Source organism: Spermophilus citellus (assembly GCF_964194105.1).
Source record: "Spermophilus citellus genome assembly, chromosome: 13".
In the NCBI taxonomy this organism is placed as follows: Eukaryota; Metazoa; Chordata; class Mammalia; order Rodentia; family Sciuridae; genus Spermophilus; species Spermophilus citellus.
In genome coordinates, this window is record NC_138193.1 from 60516357 (window position 1) to 60534612 (window position 18256).

Consider the following 18256-nt stretch of genomic DNA (forward strand, 5'->3'; position numbering starts at 1 on the left):
TTAAAATATATTTTTTAGTTGTAGATGGACACAACACCTTTATTTTATTTATTTTTATGTGGTACTGAGGATCGAACCCAGTGTCTCAGACATGCTAGGCAAGCACTCTACCACTGAGCCACAACCCCAGCCTCCCCCATTGCCCTTCTTAATGAATGTCTCCATTATTTAACACTTCTTTCAAGCAAATTTCAACATATTCTCCTTTCTTCTGTCATTATACAAATATGTTCAAGTCTTTCCCATCTTCAATGTTCCGTGTGTGTGTGTGTGTGTGTGTGTGTATTCTTGTTCTCCTTTACTCTTGACCAATAGCCTACTCCTCATCTTTTTTCCACCAAAAACACCTTGTAAGAGATTCCAAATGATCTTATCTACTCCAATGGTTCCTCCCAAATTTTCTTTATCACCAGCCCACCATTCTCCACTAAAATGCAGATTGAGATCTTTACCTTTGTAATAAGCATCTCTAGCTTGATAACCCAAAGTACCTGAAACTCAAAATGTCTAAACAAGTTTATCATCTTTCTTTTCCAGCCCCTTCTTCTAAACTGACTGTTCCAGAAAATGGAACCACAATCTTCCCAGGATTCCAGTCATTTTTATAAACAAATTAGGAGCCATATCATAGTTCTCCAGCTTATCCTGCACCCCCACATCTGCACTCCTGTCTCCTAAATATCTTCTCTTATTCTTGTGCCTCCTCCTGTCCCCACCATCAACACAACAGCATTTTCACTGTTTTCTAAGCTCCCTAGTTTTAGTCCCACCTCCTTCAAACTATCATTCATGAGGCTGGCGCCCCTGAGGTCATGGATTGACTTATTCCTATTAGGACTGAGCTATTCCTATTACCTGAGAGTAGACAAAACCTTTGATCTTGCCTTCTGAACACCAAACTGGCCACAAAAATGTCTCCTTGGGGTTAGTGAGCAATTTCTAATTTGTTCATGAAAATGACTGGATCGATGTCCCACTAGCTTTGTGGCTGAATCAAATTCCAGTATAAATTAATTGAAGGCAGTGTAGGAGGCTGACTGTGTTTCTTTGTAGAAATGCTATTTGCTGATGGGCAGCATTGCACCTGCACATCGCTATTTGTGCAGTCTTACCCCTTGTAATCTGTTACTCTGGCCCTGAAGGTTAATGGTTGCTAACCAGTCAAGCTGCTGCAGAAACCACTGGTCATTTCATGCCCTTAGCTCTTAGAATTTTTAATGTATGTCCTACCATATCTCACACCCACCTCTTTGCTCTGGCCACATTGACAAACTTGACATTGTAAGACTCTTTCTCTCCCAATCCAATGTTGCTGCTTGGAACACCCTTCCTTCCTCAACATTCTCAAAAGAGTACTTTCAGAAATTAATAAGAAAGCTTTTCATTTGGAAAAATGACATCAGAAGATCACTGGAGGATCAGGTTCACCAGGAAGCTGTGCTGTTGTTCCTGGAACTGTTTGCTTTCAAAGGTCTTCCTATCTCTGCTCTAGATTGCAGGACTCCCAAACATTCCTTGCTCTCTTCCCTCCAGAGCTTCATCTCCCACCACTCATGCCTACCCTCAATATATCTTCCACCAGGTGATTCTGCCCCCTGGAGTATGGTAATTCTGCTGCCCTCTTTGTCCCTCCAGTCCAAGGGAGGTAAGAGTTTCTGCAAGTGCTCACCTGGGAGTTGCCTCTCTGGCACTTGATTGGCTTAAAAGCCCCTCCTGATGCCCTGCAAACAAATTCCCTGCATTAAATTCTTTCCCTTGAGGATGATTAGAGTGGTTTCTGTTTTCTTGGTAAAACTTCAGTATACAACATTTCCCCACCCATACTCTTTCTCACCTTAGCCCACCAAAAAAGGCTGGGGGGGGGGGCTTCCTTCTTTTATGCTGTTGGTTTAACTTTTGTATACCCACTGAGTCTGTGCATGCTGCTATAGGTTGGTTTTTGTGGTCTTCTTATCATCTCCACCCCACCATGAGCTCTTTAGAACAATGCCCTGTTAATTCCAGAGTGGCCAACGTCCTGCACATCGTTTAAGGTACAGTAGGTGCTGGTGGCTTTAAAACATACATAAGCACACAGAGAATCTGTTCAGTTTTAGAAAAAGAACTTGATGTAATATGTTAGAAATGCATGAGGACTTAAGGCATAATCCAGACTAGAATAAACACAGAATTTCAATGGAAACTAAGTCTATCAATGTGTTTAAGCCCTAAAGAGATGAAAGGAGGTGACAATCCAGTAAGTGGGCTGCACACCTCTCTTTAAGACATATAGCTTTTCAGTCTGTTGGGTCCCAGTCCAGTCACTGTTGGAAAAATTACCTTCTATTTCAGTGAAGCAACTTAATCAATAAAAATATTAATTACCCTCAGCAAATGCTTTCGAGAAATAAGCCATTGTCATTTTCCTTGTGGTAGTTAGCCAGGAAAAAACAAAGGAAAGTGTCTCCAAATTCTAAGAGATCCTTAGACATTTGAGGTCAGAGTAATATTCCCTTCCAAGTTAAGACTCATCTAAGGGGGAAAAAATCTGGAACTTTTTAAATAGGGACTTGATTATTTTGTTCAATATAATTTAAAGCAATTATTTATCACATTCTACAAAGCAACATAATTTACAAAATAAAAATATATGGGTATAATTTAGAGGTTAGGGAAAATATCCACGGAAGATAAATTGCATATATTCTATTGATAGAATAGGGATTAGTAATCAAAGTGCCTGCAAGTCTGGTCACTGCCACCCTTCCCACACTCCCAAATCTTTCCACTAATGGACCCTTTCAACTATGATATAGGTGTGGTACAACAGGTTTTCTATCTGGACCTTATTATTATGGACATCTTGAATTCAGCATACCACAAAATCCTTAGCCATTAAAATTTAGCATTAAGTAATCACAGTACCCTTTAATATGGCAATATTTTTTACCACTTGGAAACCAGAAAACAGACTTCTAATTGTTCCCTTAAGATTTTAGCAGGATGTGCAAAATAAATTCATTTTTCCTTATTCATATTATAAAATTTGCCTACAGTTGACTTCCTGCTCTGATGTGAATCATAGTAGTGACTGACTTGGCAAGGTATGGTCCATGTGTGGTGTGAAATACTGCAGGTGCCAGTTGCAACAAAGTCACTATTGTCTTTCTGTAGTGAAGTCAGTGTAAATAGCTAAATACCCAAAAGTGAATCCCAGTGTGCCTGGTGTCCAAAAGGTCAATTATTGCAGGGTATTAGACAATTGGGATTATATTACTACTAACCAGGGTGCTTTTGTTTTTGTTTTTAATAAAGCAATGCTAGTCTATTAGAATAAAGAAAACATATTACAGCAAACATTGAATCATACACTGTGACACAATGACAGATCTGAATTTCGACAGTTTATACAATACAGATTATACACACACACACAAAAAATAAAACACTGACCCTGAATCATACAGCACATTTCACATACATTCTCCAGCAAATTCTAGACTTTTGCTTTAGAGAAATTTTACTTGAAACAAGTGGCTATGTCAATTTTTGTTATTTTTTATTTTTTTTTATTTTTTTATTTTTTTGCTATGCTGAGAATCCATTCCTTGTAATGATTCTTATAGCTGACTCCCAATTTCTGTGGTGAGGAGAATGGATATTGAGCCAGTATGAATTTTGATTTTTTCCAAAAAATTTTACAGAAATTTTATTTTACTTCAAAAAGATTTTATGGATATTTACTTGCATTTTCATGTTTGTATCTTATTATTCTTCAAAGATACTTCCTCCTATCATAAAATTCTATTATTTTTTTAAATTTTTCATGTGATAATGAAACAATCTTTTCTAAAAACAAAGAATACAACTTATATATTGATGGAAATTTTATATTAAAATAGTAAATTGTGACATAGATGAACATCTATTGAGCTAAAGTGTCATATTTTGCTAAACTTTAAAAACTGATTCATCATTTCTTTTCAAAGTTTTTTTTCCCTCTTAATGAATATTGTTTCATTTAGGATAAACCCAGTTATTTTAAAATGACATATGCAAGGTGAAATATTGTAGAAATAATGTTTGAATAATATATTTCAAAAGATTTTAAAGTATTCTCTTTATTTTAATCTATGTATGAATAAATACATTTTTGTTATAAAATCAGAGAAACTTGAGCACCCAGCATTTTTTGGCATTAATACTTATTGCCAAGACACCAAAAATTAGTTTAAAAATGCTAAAATTACTTAAGATTTTAAATTTTCTATATGGGATTCTAAAGGAGAGTAAATATATATATATATTTTTTCTTACCTGACATATTTAGATGAATTCAGCTGACTGATTAAGAATTAACTTTTTAAAACTTAACATGATAGTTACAGATGTTCTAATCTTTGGAAGCTATCATATGTTCTTTTTCCTTTCACTATTAATTTTCTATAATGACCTCCACTTATCACATACTCTGGAGAGAACTATATTGTTTACATTTTCCAATGCTTTTAAAAATAAAAATGGTTTTCATTATTAACAGTAATGGAAAGACTTTCATTATTAAAATCTTGGTATTTCTGAAGATTTTCCTCTGGTTATTCTGAATCTAAAGGCTAATGTGAATAAAACTGTTACATAAATTTCTCAAATAATAGCTTAATTACTTATAAACTCTGGAAACAATTAGTTTATCATCCTTTGAAGTGAGGAAGGCAACTTGCCAGGCTGACAGCAAAATGCTTGTCACTTTTCCATGTAATGAGCTTAGTTTCTAGTTGTTATTTTAGATTATTTTGAAAAGGAAACAGTGGAATATACTTTAATGTTCAAAAGATTAAAAGTTGAATCATTTCACTTCATAAATGGTCTCTGCAATACCACTTAATAAAGTACCGAAAGAAATATTGAAAGCTCTGAAGATTATAATTAATGTGCTTATGGAAATCACTGGAACAGATATTCTGGTTCAAAGATAAAGTTGTGCTTGAATGACAACAATATTGTAAAAGATTGAGGATAAGTGTCCTTGCCTTCAGCCTCTTAGTAACATCATCCCTCCAGCAAACCACCAAATTACAGGAACAGCCTCCTGTCTTCCCTCTTGCGACTGCTCTTGTATTTCTCTCCTTACCTCCCCACTCCCCGAACCTTCTACACCTTGAAGCCTCTAGGTTTCCAAATCCCCCCAACACACACACCTCCTTCTCCCTCGCCCCACCCGTCAGCCCCTCCTATTCTCATTCTCTCTCTCTCTCTCTCTCTCTCTCTCTCTCTCTCTCTCTCTCTCTCTCTCTCTCGTCTAACATAGATCAAAGGAAGTTCTGAATATAAGTGGTTATTGTGAGATTGAAACACTATATATCTGAATATTAACCAAAAAAAAAAAAAAAAGAATATCGGAAGAGGATGTTGACTTCATCTAGGCAAGCTCCGGACCTGACTTGAGTGATCCCAGAGAGCAGGTGGGGGGATATCAGCTTTTGGTGGCCGCCTCCTTAGAAGCCATTGCTTCAGGTGGAGCCTATACCTGAGGCCACCCGCTCCCTTCTGACCTTGGCGGCCAAGGTCCAAGCTCTTCTCTAATTCCACCACCTGTCTATAGAACTGTTTACCAGCTACTGAGGAAAGAAAATGAGGGCCAAGGCAGGTCCCAAGAAACCCCTTGGATCTATCCAGCTGGCGAGGGCCAATACCAGATCCGGGACAGCAAACTTCTGGACCCTTTTGCATATTTCATAATGATATTAGCATATTTCTTATACTGACCCACCCCATACTGTATATCATAATTACAATTCACCCTTCCCTTTGTCGGCTGGAAACCCTTTAAACCGTCCTAGCAAGTCAGCCTACTTTGGGGACGCACTTTGCATTTTGCATTGCGCCCTATTCCTCCCCAGACCTATATGTCAAGGAATAAGGAGTTGAGACATGACATATTAATGTTTTTATCAGGGGACGCTCTCTGCTCCCACAGGAAGGGAGGGAGCCCGGGAGGAGAGGGCAGCCGAAAAGGAGTGGGAAGGAATCGCACCGAAGCTCCTGCGGAAATTCATATTCCGTATATGTTCCTCCCTCACCTGAAATAAATCCTGCAGGCCTACCCACGCAAACCCATCGGCACTTATTTATTTGCATGTCATGCTTATAATATGGTAGAAAGCAAGACGGATCTTCGAGGAGGGGAGGAGATGAGGCTCACCTCTCAGGCTCACTCTCTTAAATAAAAAAGAATTGACCGGCGGGGCGCCTAAGAATTTATCTTGAGTTTGTGGTCATTATCTCTATTATATAGCCCCGGCAATAAATAAATCGGGTAGTTACTACCCAACAATAAAACTGTAGTGTATGGGACACCTTACTATTACTTTCTTAATAATCTGCCGTTTCTTTCCCTTTAAATCTTCCCCGTCTTGTCTTTCCACTCTCCTACAAGGATCTATCTTCAACCCTTGAGGTACAAGACCGCTCTGATCATTTTTATATTTTGTGAACACAATAAGTTTTCCTGTCTAGACTTTGTGTTTTGCCTTCTATTTTCTAGGCTGCCTAATCTGCTTCAAGACAAAGGGTCGGCCAGGATCAAATGTCTTTTTCTTTCCCCTCCCTGTATTTTAACCGCTTTGCGCGTCCAAGTTAATGAAGATCGCCCCCCTCCCGGCAGTCACCCAGGGGGGTCTCTAGGAAAAGGAAGCAACGGACCAGGGAGACAGGGTCTGTGCCCCGATGTGGTGCGGCACGCCCTTGGGTGCACATGAGTCCTAGGGCCGAGCTGGAGACTCTGCCTAAGATTGTTCTACTTCTCACGCCCCTCACCCAGATTCTTGATTGTGCCTGTGCCCGTGTAGGCGTTTCTGGTGGGGGGGGGGGGTCCCATCCCTAGGACTTCTGCTAGCTCGCCCTCCTCCCGGGGCATAGCGCGCCACCCGCGGACTCCAGCGCAAGCAGCCTGGACCCGCCTGAGGAGTCATCCTCGTTCAACTGCAGGTTCCCCACTGCCTGCATTAAACCCCACCAAGTGGGCTTGAGCCCCGGGAGCGTTCAAAGAGGTGGGAGGGGGCGCTCCTTGCGGTTCCCGCGGCTCTCACACCTGGATCCGCCTCCTGGGCGCCCCAGTTATTCACCTACTCTTGCCTCAACCCCTACCCTCAGCCAGGCGGGAGGCGCAATCTGGTGGAGACCAGAGCTTTGCAGAGCCCCAGGGGCGCTCATCCCCGCAGGAAGAAGTAGCCCAGCCGACGACTGGCCGGCGCCTTCCTAAACCACCGCCACACTTGCTTTCAGCCAGCTCGAAAAGTGACGCGGACTGGCAAAGCGGTCAGCAAATGACCGTTTTATCCGCGGAGCGGCAAGTGGGACTGGCATGCGGGGGGGAGAAAGGGGCAAAGGAGCAGTGGTAAAACGGAGAAAGAAAACAGACCTGAGTCGCTTTCCCCTTTTGTCCTGCTGGTCCCAAGTTAACCACAGCAAGCCCCCACCAGACTCGTTTTTGTTTGTGCGACTTAGATCACGAATAGAACCAAATAGATCACAGATAAAGGACCAAACCTCTGAGTGAGTGAGTGTATGTGTGTGTGTGTGGAGAGAGAGAGAGAGAGAGAGAGAGAGAGAGAGAGAGAGAGAGAGAGAGAGAGATTGAAGCAGCCCTACTGATGGAGAAGGGACGGATGAACTTCTCACCCTTCTTTAACTCAGTAAAAACACGTCCCTTAAAAAAAAAAAAAAAAATCCACTCTGCCGCGCGCGCGCGTGCGAGTATATGTACGCGCGCGCCGGCGCGTGAGTTTCCCTCTTAATTGCGTTTTGCTGGGATGATCTTTTATGACTCGAAAACAAGCGGCTGGGAAAATATTCACGTTTGGGACAGAAAACATTTTTTATTTATATCTTTGACATTTAAAAGAGCAGAATTAATTTATCCTGTCTACATTAGCATTGAGAGAAAGTTTCAGAAATCTACCCAGGGGGAAGGGGGGGAAAGCAAAAAAAAAAAAAAAAAAAAAGCGAAGAAAGGAAAAGAAAAGCTAGGCTTGGTTTTCTTATTTCAGATCTGTAATCAATCATTGAAATAGGAGGCAGCAAAATTGTAAAGATTCGATAGATTAAAATGCAAATGAAAGGTAGAAAAAGAAACATTAACATGGCGATCAAAGATTTAATAACCGTAAATCAAGTTTTTTTTCTATTGCAGCTGCAGTTTGTGTGTGTGTGTTTATGTTTTAATCATGTTCGTTCCATAAATAAATAATTTCTGAAACGAGACTAATTTTTCATTATTTTAACCGTGGGCTATAACACTAAATATTAAAAATAGAAAGCGTACATGATGTCGCCAGATCCCCAACCATATAAGAGAAAGTCTTATGTTGATTGGTTAAAAAATCAAGGGGTTTTATTTGTTTTGAAAATCAAAGTATTATGCTAAAAAATTCTCTCAACTGACAAAGCACAAAGTTTTATTTTCCCTTTAATATTTTATGTTAACAACAAGATACCATTTATGTTAAATGTATGCGTGGCTGCATATCCATTTCAGTTTGAGCATTTTCAAAGTCGAACGTGCCAGGATATTTAAATAATACAGAACATATATTATTCCAATGTGCCTTGACAGAATTTCTGGAAAATGATACTTTTTGGAAGAATCAGCCTTTTAGTGAAAAATTAAGTGATGGTTCAACACAGTTAAAACTTTTTTAGCTTTATCTTTGAAGTTATTTTTCCAACTGGGACTATTTTGGTCTTTTATTATCATTCGATTTAAGGTTTTATGTCAGGTATCAGATTATTGGAGCAAACTAAGTACTCATTTTCTCAACTATGGTGAAGATTTTTCTTTTTCATCCTTTTATTAAAACCTAGATTTGTTAATTCAGAAATTTCTAGAACTTTTAAAGCAATACACCTAGACTTGGTCTTTTCTTCCTGCCCTCTTCTTTTTTTCCTTCCTTCCCTCCTTCCTTCCTTTCCTTCTCTCTCTCTCTCTCTCTCTCTCTCTCTCTCTCTCTCTCTGTGTGGTCTTATTAACATAGGGGAACTCAACTTTAGCAGATTGAAAACTTCTCTTTTTGGTAACACAGACTTGCAATGTTTGAAATACGCTCTTTGCTTAATTCTGTCTTTGAAGCAGTTATTTACCCTAATGTACTGAAATGATGAATTAGAATTGTCTCAATTCCTCCTCTTGCCACAAACTAAAATGATAACCAAATCTGGAATACATGTTCCTTTCCTAAAACCTTTAAGTTAAATGTGAGCCAAGTTGATGAACACCCTCCCTATCCCGGCCAAACAATCACGTTTTCTCTGTGACAGTTCAATAATGCATTTAGTTTAAAATTACACTTGGACCTTTTCTCCATTGTATTTTTTCATTTACTTCAGTGCAACAAGATGACTTGATTTTCATGGGATTACATGAACTCTATTCAGTGTTACTGGGACATTTCTGCTCAACTAAATACTTGCCTTAATAGACAAATGAACTTCTTTTTATTTGCTGGAGTTTGTGGATGGTTTTAGAAACACACTGTGCAACTGATTTAGTTATTGTTGTTGTGAGAATCGAACAGGCTCAAAAGTCATTTATCTAAACCAGAGAGATATGACTCTGTAAAAGGGAGAAGCAAGGGCAGAATCATAGGGAATTTTTATAGTTTATAGCTCTTATTAATTAAACCGGATGTAGTTTTATTCTGCTCTTTTTAGTACTGGCCGTGTTAAAAGCTCCCAGATACCTTTTCCCCCCTCATCCCATTTTTTTTTTTCATTCATTAGGTCCCTTGTTGATGGGGTTTTCTTTTTCCATATTACATCACTAAGTACAGTGTAAAACCTCCTGTGTCTTCAGAGGACCGCATCTCCCCCTCCCGAAAATAAAAGGAAAAAAAATGAAAAGAAGAAATGCTTTTCGCATTCAGTTTTCGTATTTTGTTTCGTTGAAATGCAAGACAGGTACTTGATTTAGCATTTAAGCAAAAGGTTACACAAACCGCGTTTTAGAAAGTGTTGGGATGTCCGACAGGGTCAGCCCCAGATCAGATCATTTTTTGAATGCAGACCTAAAGATAATGAGTACTTGTTGTATTAAAGGGGACAAACAGTACTTTGGCTTCCTCTGACCCCAGAATGCACGGCTCGGTTTCATTGATCATCCCCCTTTATGAGATAATGCAATTACAAACATCAATAAGGGGCTGCAAGGGGAATCATTATGCGGTGACAGTGATAAATGACGGTGCAGAAATAGCATGCTTTTTCCCCCCTAACAATCCAGGAGCCCAGGGGCTCCGGGGGCTGAACACAGTCGCCAAGGAAACAGATGACATCCCAAACGGCACCAAAGGAAAAAAAATGAACAGTCTTTCTTTGCCTTTCACTCTTTTCCGTCTTCCAAAGAGTTAGTTTTGGCTCTAGCAGCAGCTGCCACACAGGCATTTCGTTATTTCAGACATTAAAGACTGGAGCGGGCAGTGGGAGTCTCCTCCCCTTCCATCCCCACCCCCACTAGATAACACAAAGCTCGCTGTTCACGATTTAGGACTACCTGAAAATGCACTTCTTGAAATCAGATTTGGATGGGGTGGAGGGGTGGGGGGAAGGTGGATTTGCACAGCCACTGCCTTGTGTTTTCCTAGCTTTTGTCCAGTGGAAACTGAGTCTCCAGAAGAAGCTGGCACCTCGCAGGTCGGCCCAGTAAAGGGACCGGTGTGCTTGGTTAACCTCCATCCCCCAGCGGTGTCAGATGCAGCTTGCTGCCGGTGGGGGTACGAGGATGGTGGTAGGGGATGAAGTAGGAGGCTGCTAGGGGTATTTGACACTATTGGGTTTGAGACGGAGTTATTAGTGGGCGCAGGATCTCCCCTAAATCGAGGAGTCTGATTCTTTAAAATCCCAGAGTACCCTCAGAAAGGCTCTTCAAGGGGGCCTCGCTGAGCAATCTCACCCACCCCTTGTCCACAAAGGTGGGTGAGGTAGGCGGACGGGATACGGCTAAGGGTTATTGCCCCGGCTGCAGTGCGGGATCCACGCCAGCGGAGTCTAGGAGGCGGTAGAGGCTCGGGACTCCTGGGTGGAGAAGACGATCTTGCCACTTCGGGGGAGGAGGAAGCAAGAAAGTGCTGAAGTACTAGAGAGGCCTAGGAATAAAGGCACAAGGGAGGGGAGGAGGAAAGCGAGAGCGCGCAATCCCACCCCTCGAGGAGGTCTCCAACCCAAAGAAAGCAGACACAGGGTTCCTGACCCCTGGCGGGCACGCCTAGACGAGAAGCTAGGGACCCACGCAGCTCGCCCAGCCACACGAGGCCCCCGCAGGGAGAATCCAGCCGGGCTAGTGTATGAAGCAGGTGACTTTATTCACTGCTCCCCCATTCGGCGAGGTCCCGGGACTCGTTTTCCACCTGGAGATTAAGATCATTGCTCGCGTAATGAACTTAATGCTTTAGGGTAGAGGTGAGTGTGTCTGAGAGTGGGCAGGAGTAGGAATTACCAACCCGATCGATGGAAGACTGGCTTAAAACTAAATCCGTTTTCTCCAGGGCTTCACTGCCCAGGTTTCCCGATGTGGGCTAAGCGCGCGGGGAGGACAGAAGGCAGCGTGCGTAAGGGCGACCCCGGGGCGCGACCAGTCAGAACCCAGGCCCTAAAAGTGCCCCCCATCTCCCCACCGAGACCTCCAGGGTACCATTTTTAGGGCAAAGACTCTTTAAAGCGCAAACGTTGGCGAACTGATTGCTCAATATGTTGTTTGTTTTTCCTTTCAGATCCGCCTTGGGAGAGAATGTTTCAGACGCGTTGGCGGGCAGATCGGGCGGAAAAGGGAACCCTCCCCCTCCATGCCATCAGTCACCCTCATCAGGCCCTCTCCCCTCCCCTCCCACTCTCGTTCAGGGCTCTCTGTCGGTGCCTGAGATTCCTAGCTCGGTGCAGACTCTGCACCGCGACCACCCCAAGTGCTACGGGTCGCCAAACAGCCAGTGGGAGCGTGGGAGCGTGGGAGAGGAGAGAGTACAGGAAAAATGCCCAGCCAGGCAGGGCGCCCCACTACCCAATTCCACGCCGCTCCACTAGGTATTCCAACGCCTACCCCGAAGCTTTGCATCATCAAGTCATGATTTTACCGCCTGCACACGGGGCCGAAGGCCTGCCGGGATCCGAAAGGCAGGGGAAAGTTTGCAGAGCTTTTAAAGTGATCTCCAGAAGTTCCTGCTTAAGTCGTCGGGGTGCCGCCCACAGTCTCCCGCGACGGCTCCTATCCCCGGCACTAGAGGCCCTCCAGGGCAATCTGCCAGAGTCCCAGGTGCCCTCTAGTCCCCAAACTCTCAGGGTCACGCTCCCAGAACCGCGGTGGGGCTCTGGAGCGGAGCTCTGATGTGACAGAGTTCATTAAGAAGCCTCGAGCCCACTACAAAGCATTCGGAGTAGTTTCGAGGGCAGGACACAGACCCGCGCATCTCTCCACGCCCTTCAGAGCACAGTCCTGGTCGCCGGGTCTCCAGAGACAAAGTCAATAATCCCTTAGACTTGACTTAAAGGTGGGGGTGAGCAGCACGTAGGAGGCTACACCACAGACAACGAACAGCCCCCAAGTGCTCCTGGGTCCGGGCAGGGTCCGGTCCTCCCTTACACTGGGCCCAGGCGCCACGCACCGTGGGAGCCAGGGGTGGCTGCGTCCTGGCCGCGTAGCGGTCCCCGGGATTTTCTCTAGGGGCGCAGGGCTCATCCCATGCCAGGATACCGGCAAATCTTCTGCCCCTAGCCTGGGTGGGTGGGGGCGCTACGTGCGGCAAGGAACCAGGATCGCGTGGTCGGCGCGCCGCTTGGGAGACGCGCGCGAGGGAGGTGATGGGTAGGGCTTGTGCCTTTTCTTTACAGAGTCTTCTGATTAGTTACGAAGTTTCCTGATAGACGCCTCTGCCCCAAGGTCGGAGCCTCCCACCATTGCTCCTTCCCCTCCTTCCTCGCAGACCCGGGGAGCCGATCCAGCCGGAGTCTCTGCCCGGCCTGGCGGCGCGCTGGGTCCGGGAGGCTGGGACCACGCTGAGCCACACTCCCACCCTCCCCCGGAGCACCGCGCTGGGCGCCTCTCCCTGGGGCGAAACTCGCCGGCCCGGCTCACTGCAAGGAGACACCCGCTGCCTCCCGAGGAACTCCTAATACCATCCATACAGCTTTAATGCGTTTATAATTTGATAAGTGATTTCAATTTGAAATTGTTAGTAACTAATTTTATGGGTAATTTTTCCACATCAAATATTTAAGCATCAGATTAAGGGAGCCAGTTCCGACACAGGATAATAAGGGGGTATCCCCCCCACCCCCCGCGCCTCCGCCTCCCACCGTTTCCTACCGAGGCGTTTTTCCAAATCCCCAAAAGGTGGCAGTCGAAGCCGACTTTCCTCTTTTCCTGTGGCTCTGCGAAGGGAGGGGGGGAGAGAGGGGGATGGGAGATGGCGGGAGAGGGGGGAGGGGCAAGAAAAGGGGAGGGAAAAACTAAAACGTTGGGTGGACTTTTCAAACTAATTCTTCAACACGTTTCTAATACAGTACAAGCAAGAAGCGGTGGCGAATTTCCTGGAAAAGTCCTGGCAGAAAAGAAACCCCCCCAAAAAAACGTGCCTTGTGGTCTCAGGGGTAGAGGATGTGAGAAACTCAGCACATTCAAACTAAACCTCAATGCTGAACGGAAGGAGAAGGGGGAGACTCGGAGAGGAACCGACTGGCTTTTTGATATTTCTTTGTATTTTAAACATTATCTATATGTTACTCAACTAAGAAACTTGTTTCTTTGAGGACAGGGCTCTGCAAATTACATAATGGAGGAAAAGGGGTAGCGGTAGGCAAAGGGTGATGGGTGGGGGGCAGACTGCTTTGGGCGGAGGGGAGACTGGGGCGAGCAGCGGATGAATTGCAGACCAGTTGCCAAAACTTTTTTTTTTTTTTTTTTTTTTTTTTCCTGCTGCTGCTGCTGCTTTTGCGGCTGCCTTTGCTGCAGCCTTTGCTTTGAATGTGGGTAACTAGGAAACAGCAAGCCGTCTGAGAAGACGGAATTTCCAACGTGTAAAATGTTCTTAACGGAACCATTGAGCGAGTGCAATAAGGCGTGAGGGGGAACTAATCTTCCCATTTAAATGTTTGTGGCAATTTTATCTAAATGAATTTTAATGCTAAACGAGGGTAATTCCCCATTTGTAGCGCGTTTACTTCTCTTTCCTGTGCTTCTAAAGCAGTCGAACATCATGCAATGAACAATAACAATAAAAATACTGTCAAGGCATATTATTCACTTTGAATGTGTTATAATTACAGCTGATTAAATATGATAGGATCAAATATTTAAAAATTTTTTTTGGAAGAAAATATCTAAATCGTACCAAAAAGTTGTCTCATTCAGCCAGGGGGGGCTTCCCCCTCCCGAATAAAAATTAAAAGCAGGTATAATTGTGTGCCCTTATTTAAAGGAGGGCGTTTTGTTTTTGCCTTTTAAGAAACATCAAAAACACTCTCGACACCTCTATTATTTCCCTCCTTCGGATAAGTGTCCTCAATAACCTCAGAGCTGGCTCTGAAATTTACAAGAGGAAAAGCTAAAATAGCATTAAGTCAGGAGGGTGTCGGGCAAAGAAAGAGAGGAACTGCGAAGAGTAATTCTCCCACATCATCCTCACGTTAGTTGGGCGAACGCAAACAACAGTTTTGGTTTGGGTTATTTTTTTCTCTAATTTCTGGACGTTAATGATCACTATTCTTCATCGTCTCCATATTCCTTAACTTCACTAGCATCCTTCTTCTCCTAGAGGCTCGCTCGCTCTCGCTCCCTCTCTCTTCCTCTCTCTCTCTCTCTCTCCCTCTCTCCTCCTCCCCCTCCCCATCTTTCCCTCTCCCTGCCTCCCTTCCCCCTCCCTTTTCTTTTCCTCCCCCACTCGGCAAGAGCCTCCTGGAGAATAAAGACTGAAAATAACCAACTCACCCGGGCATGTACTGGGGAGGAGGGGCAAATGGACGGTTAGTTTATGAAGTTTATTATTCATTTTAAAAGTAAATAAATGGTTGTTAACTGCTAGTAACCACCTATCAAAAGAGAATGATTTCACTAATATGGACTGTTTACGTAGTGGAAGAATTACCACTGGGTCAAAATGAGAAATTTAAACAATCCCATATAAGGGGTGGGGGTGGCGTGGGGGGTGGGATGGGTGGCCACGCAGCCCGCGACGGGTGCAGTAGGTTGAGCCCTACTCTTTCTGCGCACCCACGTGTTTAGAAACTAGGCCCCATAAACAAAAGGTGAGAGTGCGCGCTGTCACTCCAGCAGGTGAGTCACTCAGTCACAGTCACCTAGTAAAGCCAACCCATGGCTGGTTTCTCTTTTCAAATAGAAAATAGAATTGCTGAGGGCGGATTTATAGGGTGACATGGGCCTGAATGTCAGACTTGAGTTTAAGACACTCTCTTCCAACCCATCCCTTTGTTTACAAAGCAATCACTGCTAAAAGGCTTATTTTTTAAAACGAATTTGCCTTAATTAAAATATTTGTATATTTTCCTGAGCTTTGGGAAGCACTCTTTATAGCAGCAATTTTATTTAAATAAAATTATAAGCTATTCCAGCTTAAACATGTTATTTTGTACCATTTAGCTGGCTGCCATGCAGAAATTCTGTACAGCTGTTCTGGAAAATTGGTTAATAACCAGTTTTATCCAATGAGAACACAGAGCATATTTATAAAAATTAGATTTTGAAGTCTGGTCTCTTCAATTCACGTAGTTAATTTCCTAATAAACATATACTGCTCATCCTAGGTTAAGGTCCTTAGCAAAACACTAAACTCTGTACTTAGGTTGTCATTATGTACAAGAATAATTTCACTGATATTAGATGAATAATTCTGTTGGATATAATCTGAGTCTACAGTTAATTTAGTGCCTTGAGGCCTTAAATTTGCTGATATTAGGAGTTCATTAAGTCATCTTACAGAAATCAGTGGTTATTATTAAATAATTCACATCACAGTTACAACTCCAAATACATATATAGCTTAGGGAGCTAAAATTAATTATTATATTTACTGCATTAATGGTTAAAAATTTGGGGGGCAGTACACAAATTGTTCAAGCAGTGGAGTCAGCATGACAAAAATAATCTTGTTTTTATTTTAGATTCAGATTTCATTACTGCACTCAAACGACTACAACTGGGCTTGGCGTTATTATACAATCCAAACTGTTTCCGTCAGAAACGCTAAGACTCAGTGTGCAATGATTGTTATTAATAATTAGCTCCTTGGTTTCTTGATAGAAAAAGGCTATCAACAAGCATTTGTTTATCCACAACAAAAAAGTATAATTAGCTTATCCCACTTAGTAAATCTTGTATGCATGCCAACTCATACCAAACTGCTACTTTTACAAAAAAAAAAAAAATTGCAATAATACAGTTCATTTTTCCAGTCCTTTTTGCACAAAATTTATTTACAATGTCTACATAAATGCTCCAAGGTGGGACTATGGAAAAATACACACATGACCGATGCTTTGCTCAGAAATAAAGTCAACATATTAAAAATAAATCTTCAGTCTATGTTTTTGAGCTGCATAAAACAGGAAGTGATGTATAAGGTGGTGGTTGTTGTTGCATGGGGACAATGATGCTTGATGTGACAATTAGGCTTCTAAACACACGGCCTTTTGGTTTCCATGCCTCCTCCTACCAGTCTCCTTAAGACACTGCCTGCAACAGCTGATTAATCATTGTTGATGACTGCAGTTTTTCCCATCCTTCCCGATTTACATCTGTTCAGGCCAATTCAAATATGGTGAGTAAATGAATTAGACATGCAAATTCAAGCCCCAGGCTAGAGAGAGGGAGAGAGAGGAAAAGAGAGAAAGAGAGAAAGAGCGCGCATGGCTGAAATCCTAGGCGAGAAGAAAGATTCTTCTGCCTGATAGTTATTTTAATGCTCTAAAAATCCTGCAAATCAGACCTTCCTGTCCCTTGCAGGATAACTGTAAGGCTTTTTAATGTAAGGAGGCTTCTGGAGGAAGTGAAGAGCTATGGAAACAACACACATAGTGTGGAAAAATTTCACATTTTTTTTTAAAAAATCTATAAGAAACAACGTAATATGGATAACAGTATAATAGCATTTACAATATTTCACTCTTTGTTCTTTTAATGTCTTATATAGTTATTTAGCATGTCCCCCAAATTGACTTCAGTTGGTATTTCCTGCTTTTTAAGAGTCCCTATGAAGAATTAGGGATGCTCCTTGGTCCAAAGTAGATGCCAAGAATGGAACTCCACAGTCATTGCAGAAAAAACATGATTTGAAATCAGTCACCATTGCAGACAATGCATATTCCCTTAAGCTACTGAGCATGAATGTCCATGACTTGTCCACTCATTGTTGGGTCTCCTGTATTAAGAACCGTGGGGCTTGATGCTGACATTGGCATTCCGGGGTGGGGCGGTCCTCCATGCATCATCACTGTTGGGTGGTGAGGGTGTCCAGGAATGTACGTATGCATGGGGGGCCCATGACGCAGCTGAGCAGGATGGGGGGGCATCTGGGGTTGGGTATAACTTGGCTGTCCCATACTCACACCCATTGGACCACCCCGGGCTACATACTCCCCTGGCATACTTTGCAGCCCTGTAGAAATTCAAAAGAAAGAAACAAAAAAAGAAAATATTATGAAAACGCAATACTGTGATTCTGGCTATGGCAATCCTATGAAAAGCCAGGGAACGTTGTGATTGAGGGAACATGGCTTCGTAAAGCATTCTTTCGATTCACACAGAAGAAAGTAAAATGAGAAACGTCATGCTGGAAACTCAATTTTTGCCACCATTTTCCATGCATTGTCACTGTTACCAGGTCCACCTACCGAGGTCTTATTTATTTAAAAAGAAAAAAATGAAACTGTTATTTGAGATCTGGTCTAAAGAAGCACTTTTGTCCCTGGTACATTCTCTATCAAGAATACACTGCTCTGGTCACCAAACATCTTACATGAAGCTGAACTGGACAGGCTCAGCCAGGGTGATTACTTAGCAAATCCTGTACTTTCAAAAAAAAAAAATCCAAACAGTTATCAATAAATTCTTTCCACATGGTTTCCTAGAGCTGGAGGGAAAGAAAACCTTCACAAAACCCTGTCCACCTTACAATGATCTTGAGAACAATAAGAAAAATTGGACCTAAAACAATACCCCTCCTGCTTTGAGGGGGCCTCTTGTCTTCTGCATGGATTGCTATAGTTGATGGAAACTGACAGG

At 42.8% G+C, this 18256-nt stretch overlaps 1 protein-coding gene across 4 annotated transcripts in view; it reads right to left on the reverse strand.

Annotated features, from left to right (window-relative positions):
• Positions 1-16183: 16183 nt before the first annotated feature.
• MEIS1 (Meis homeobox 1) overlaps positions 16184-18256 on the reverse strand; it is a 138059-nt gene continuing 135986 nt past the window's right edge. For 2 of the 4 annotated variants that reach the window (XM_081264459.1, XM_081264458.1), the window contains exon 12: positions 16184-17630. In XM_081264459.1, the coding sequence (XP_081120585.1) occupies positions 17347-17630 (284 nt within the window). In that variant the 3' untranslated portion in view covers positions 16184-17346. The remainder of the gene's footprint in view (positions 17631-18256) is intronic. The other 2 variants (XM_081264461.1, XM_081264460.1) reach the window with 1 other exon arrangement.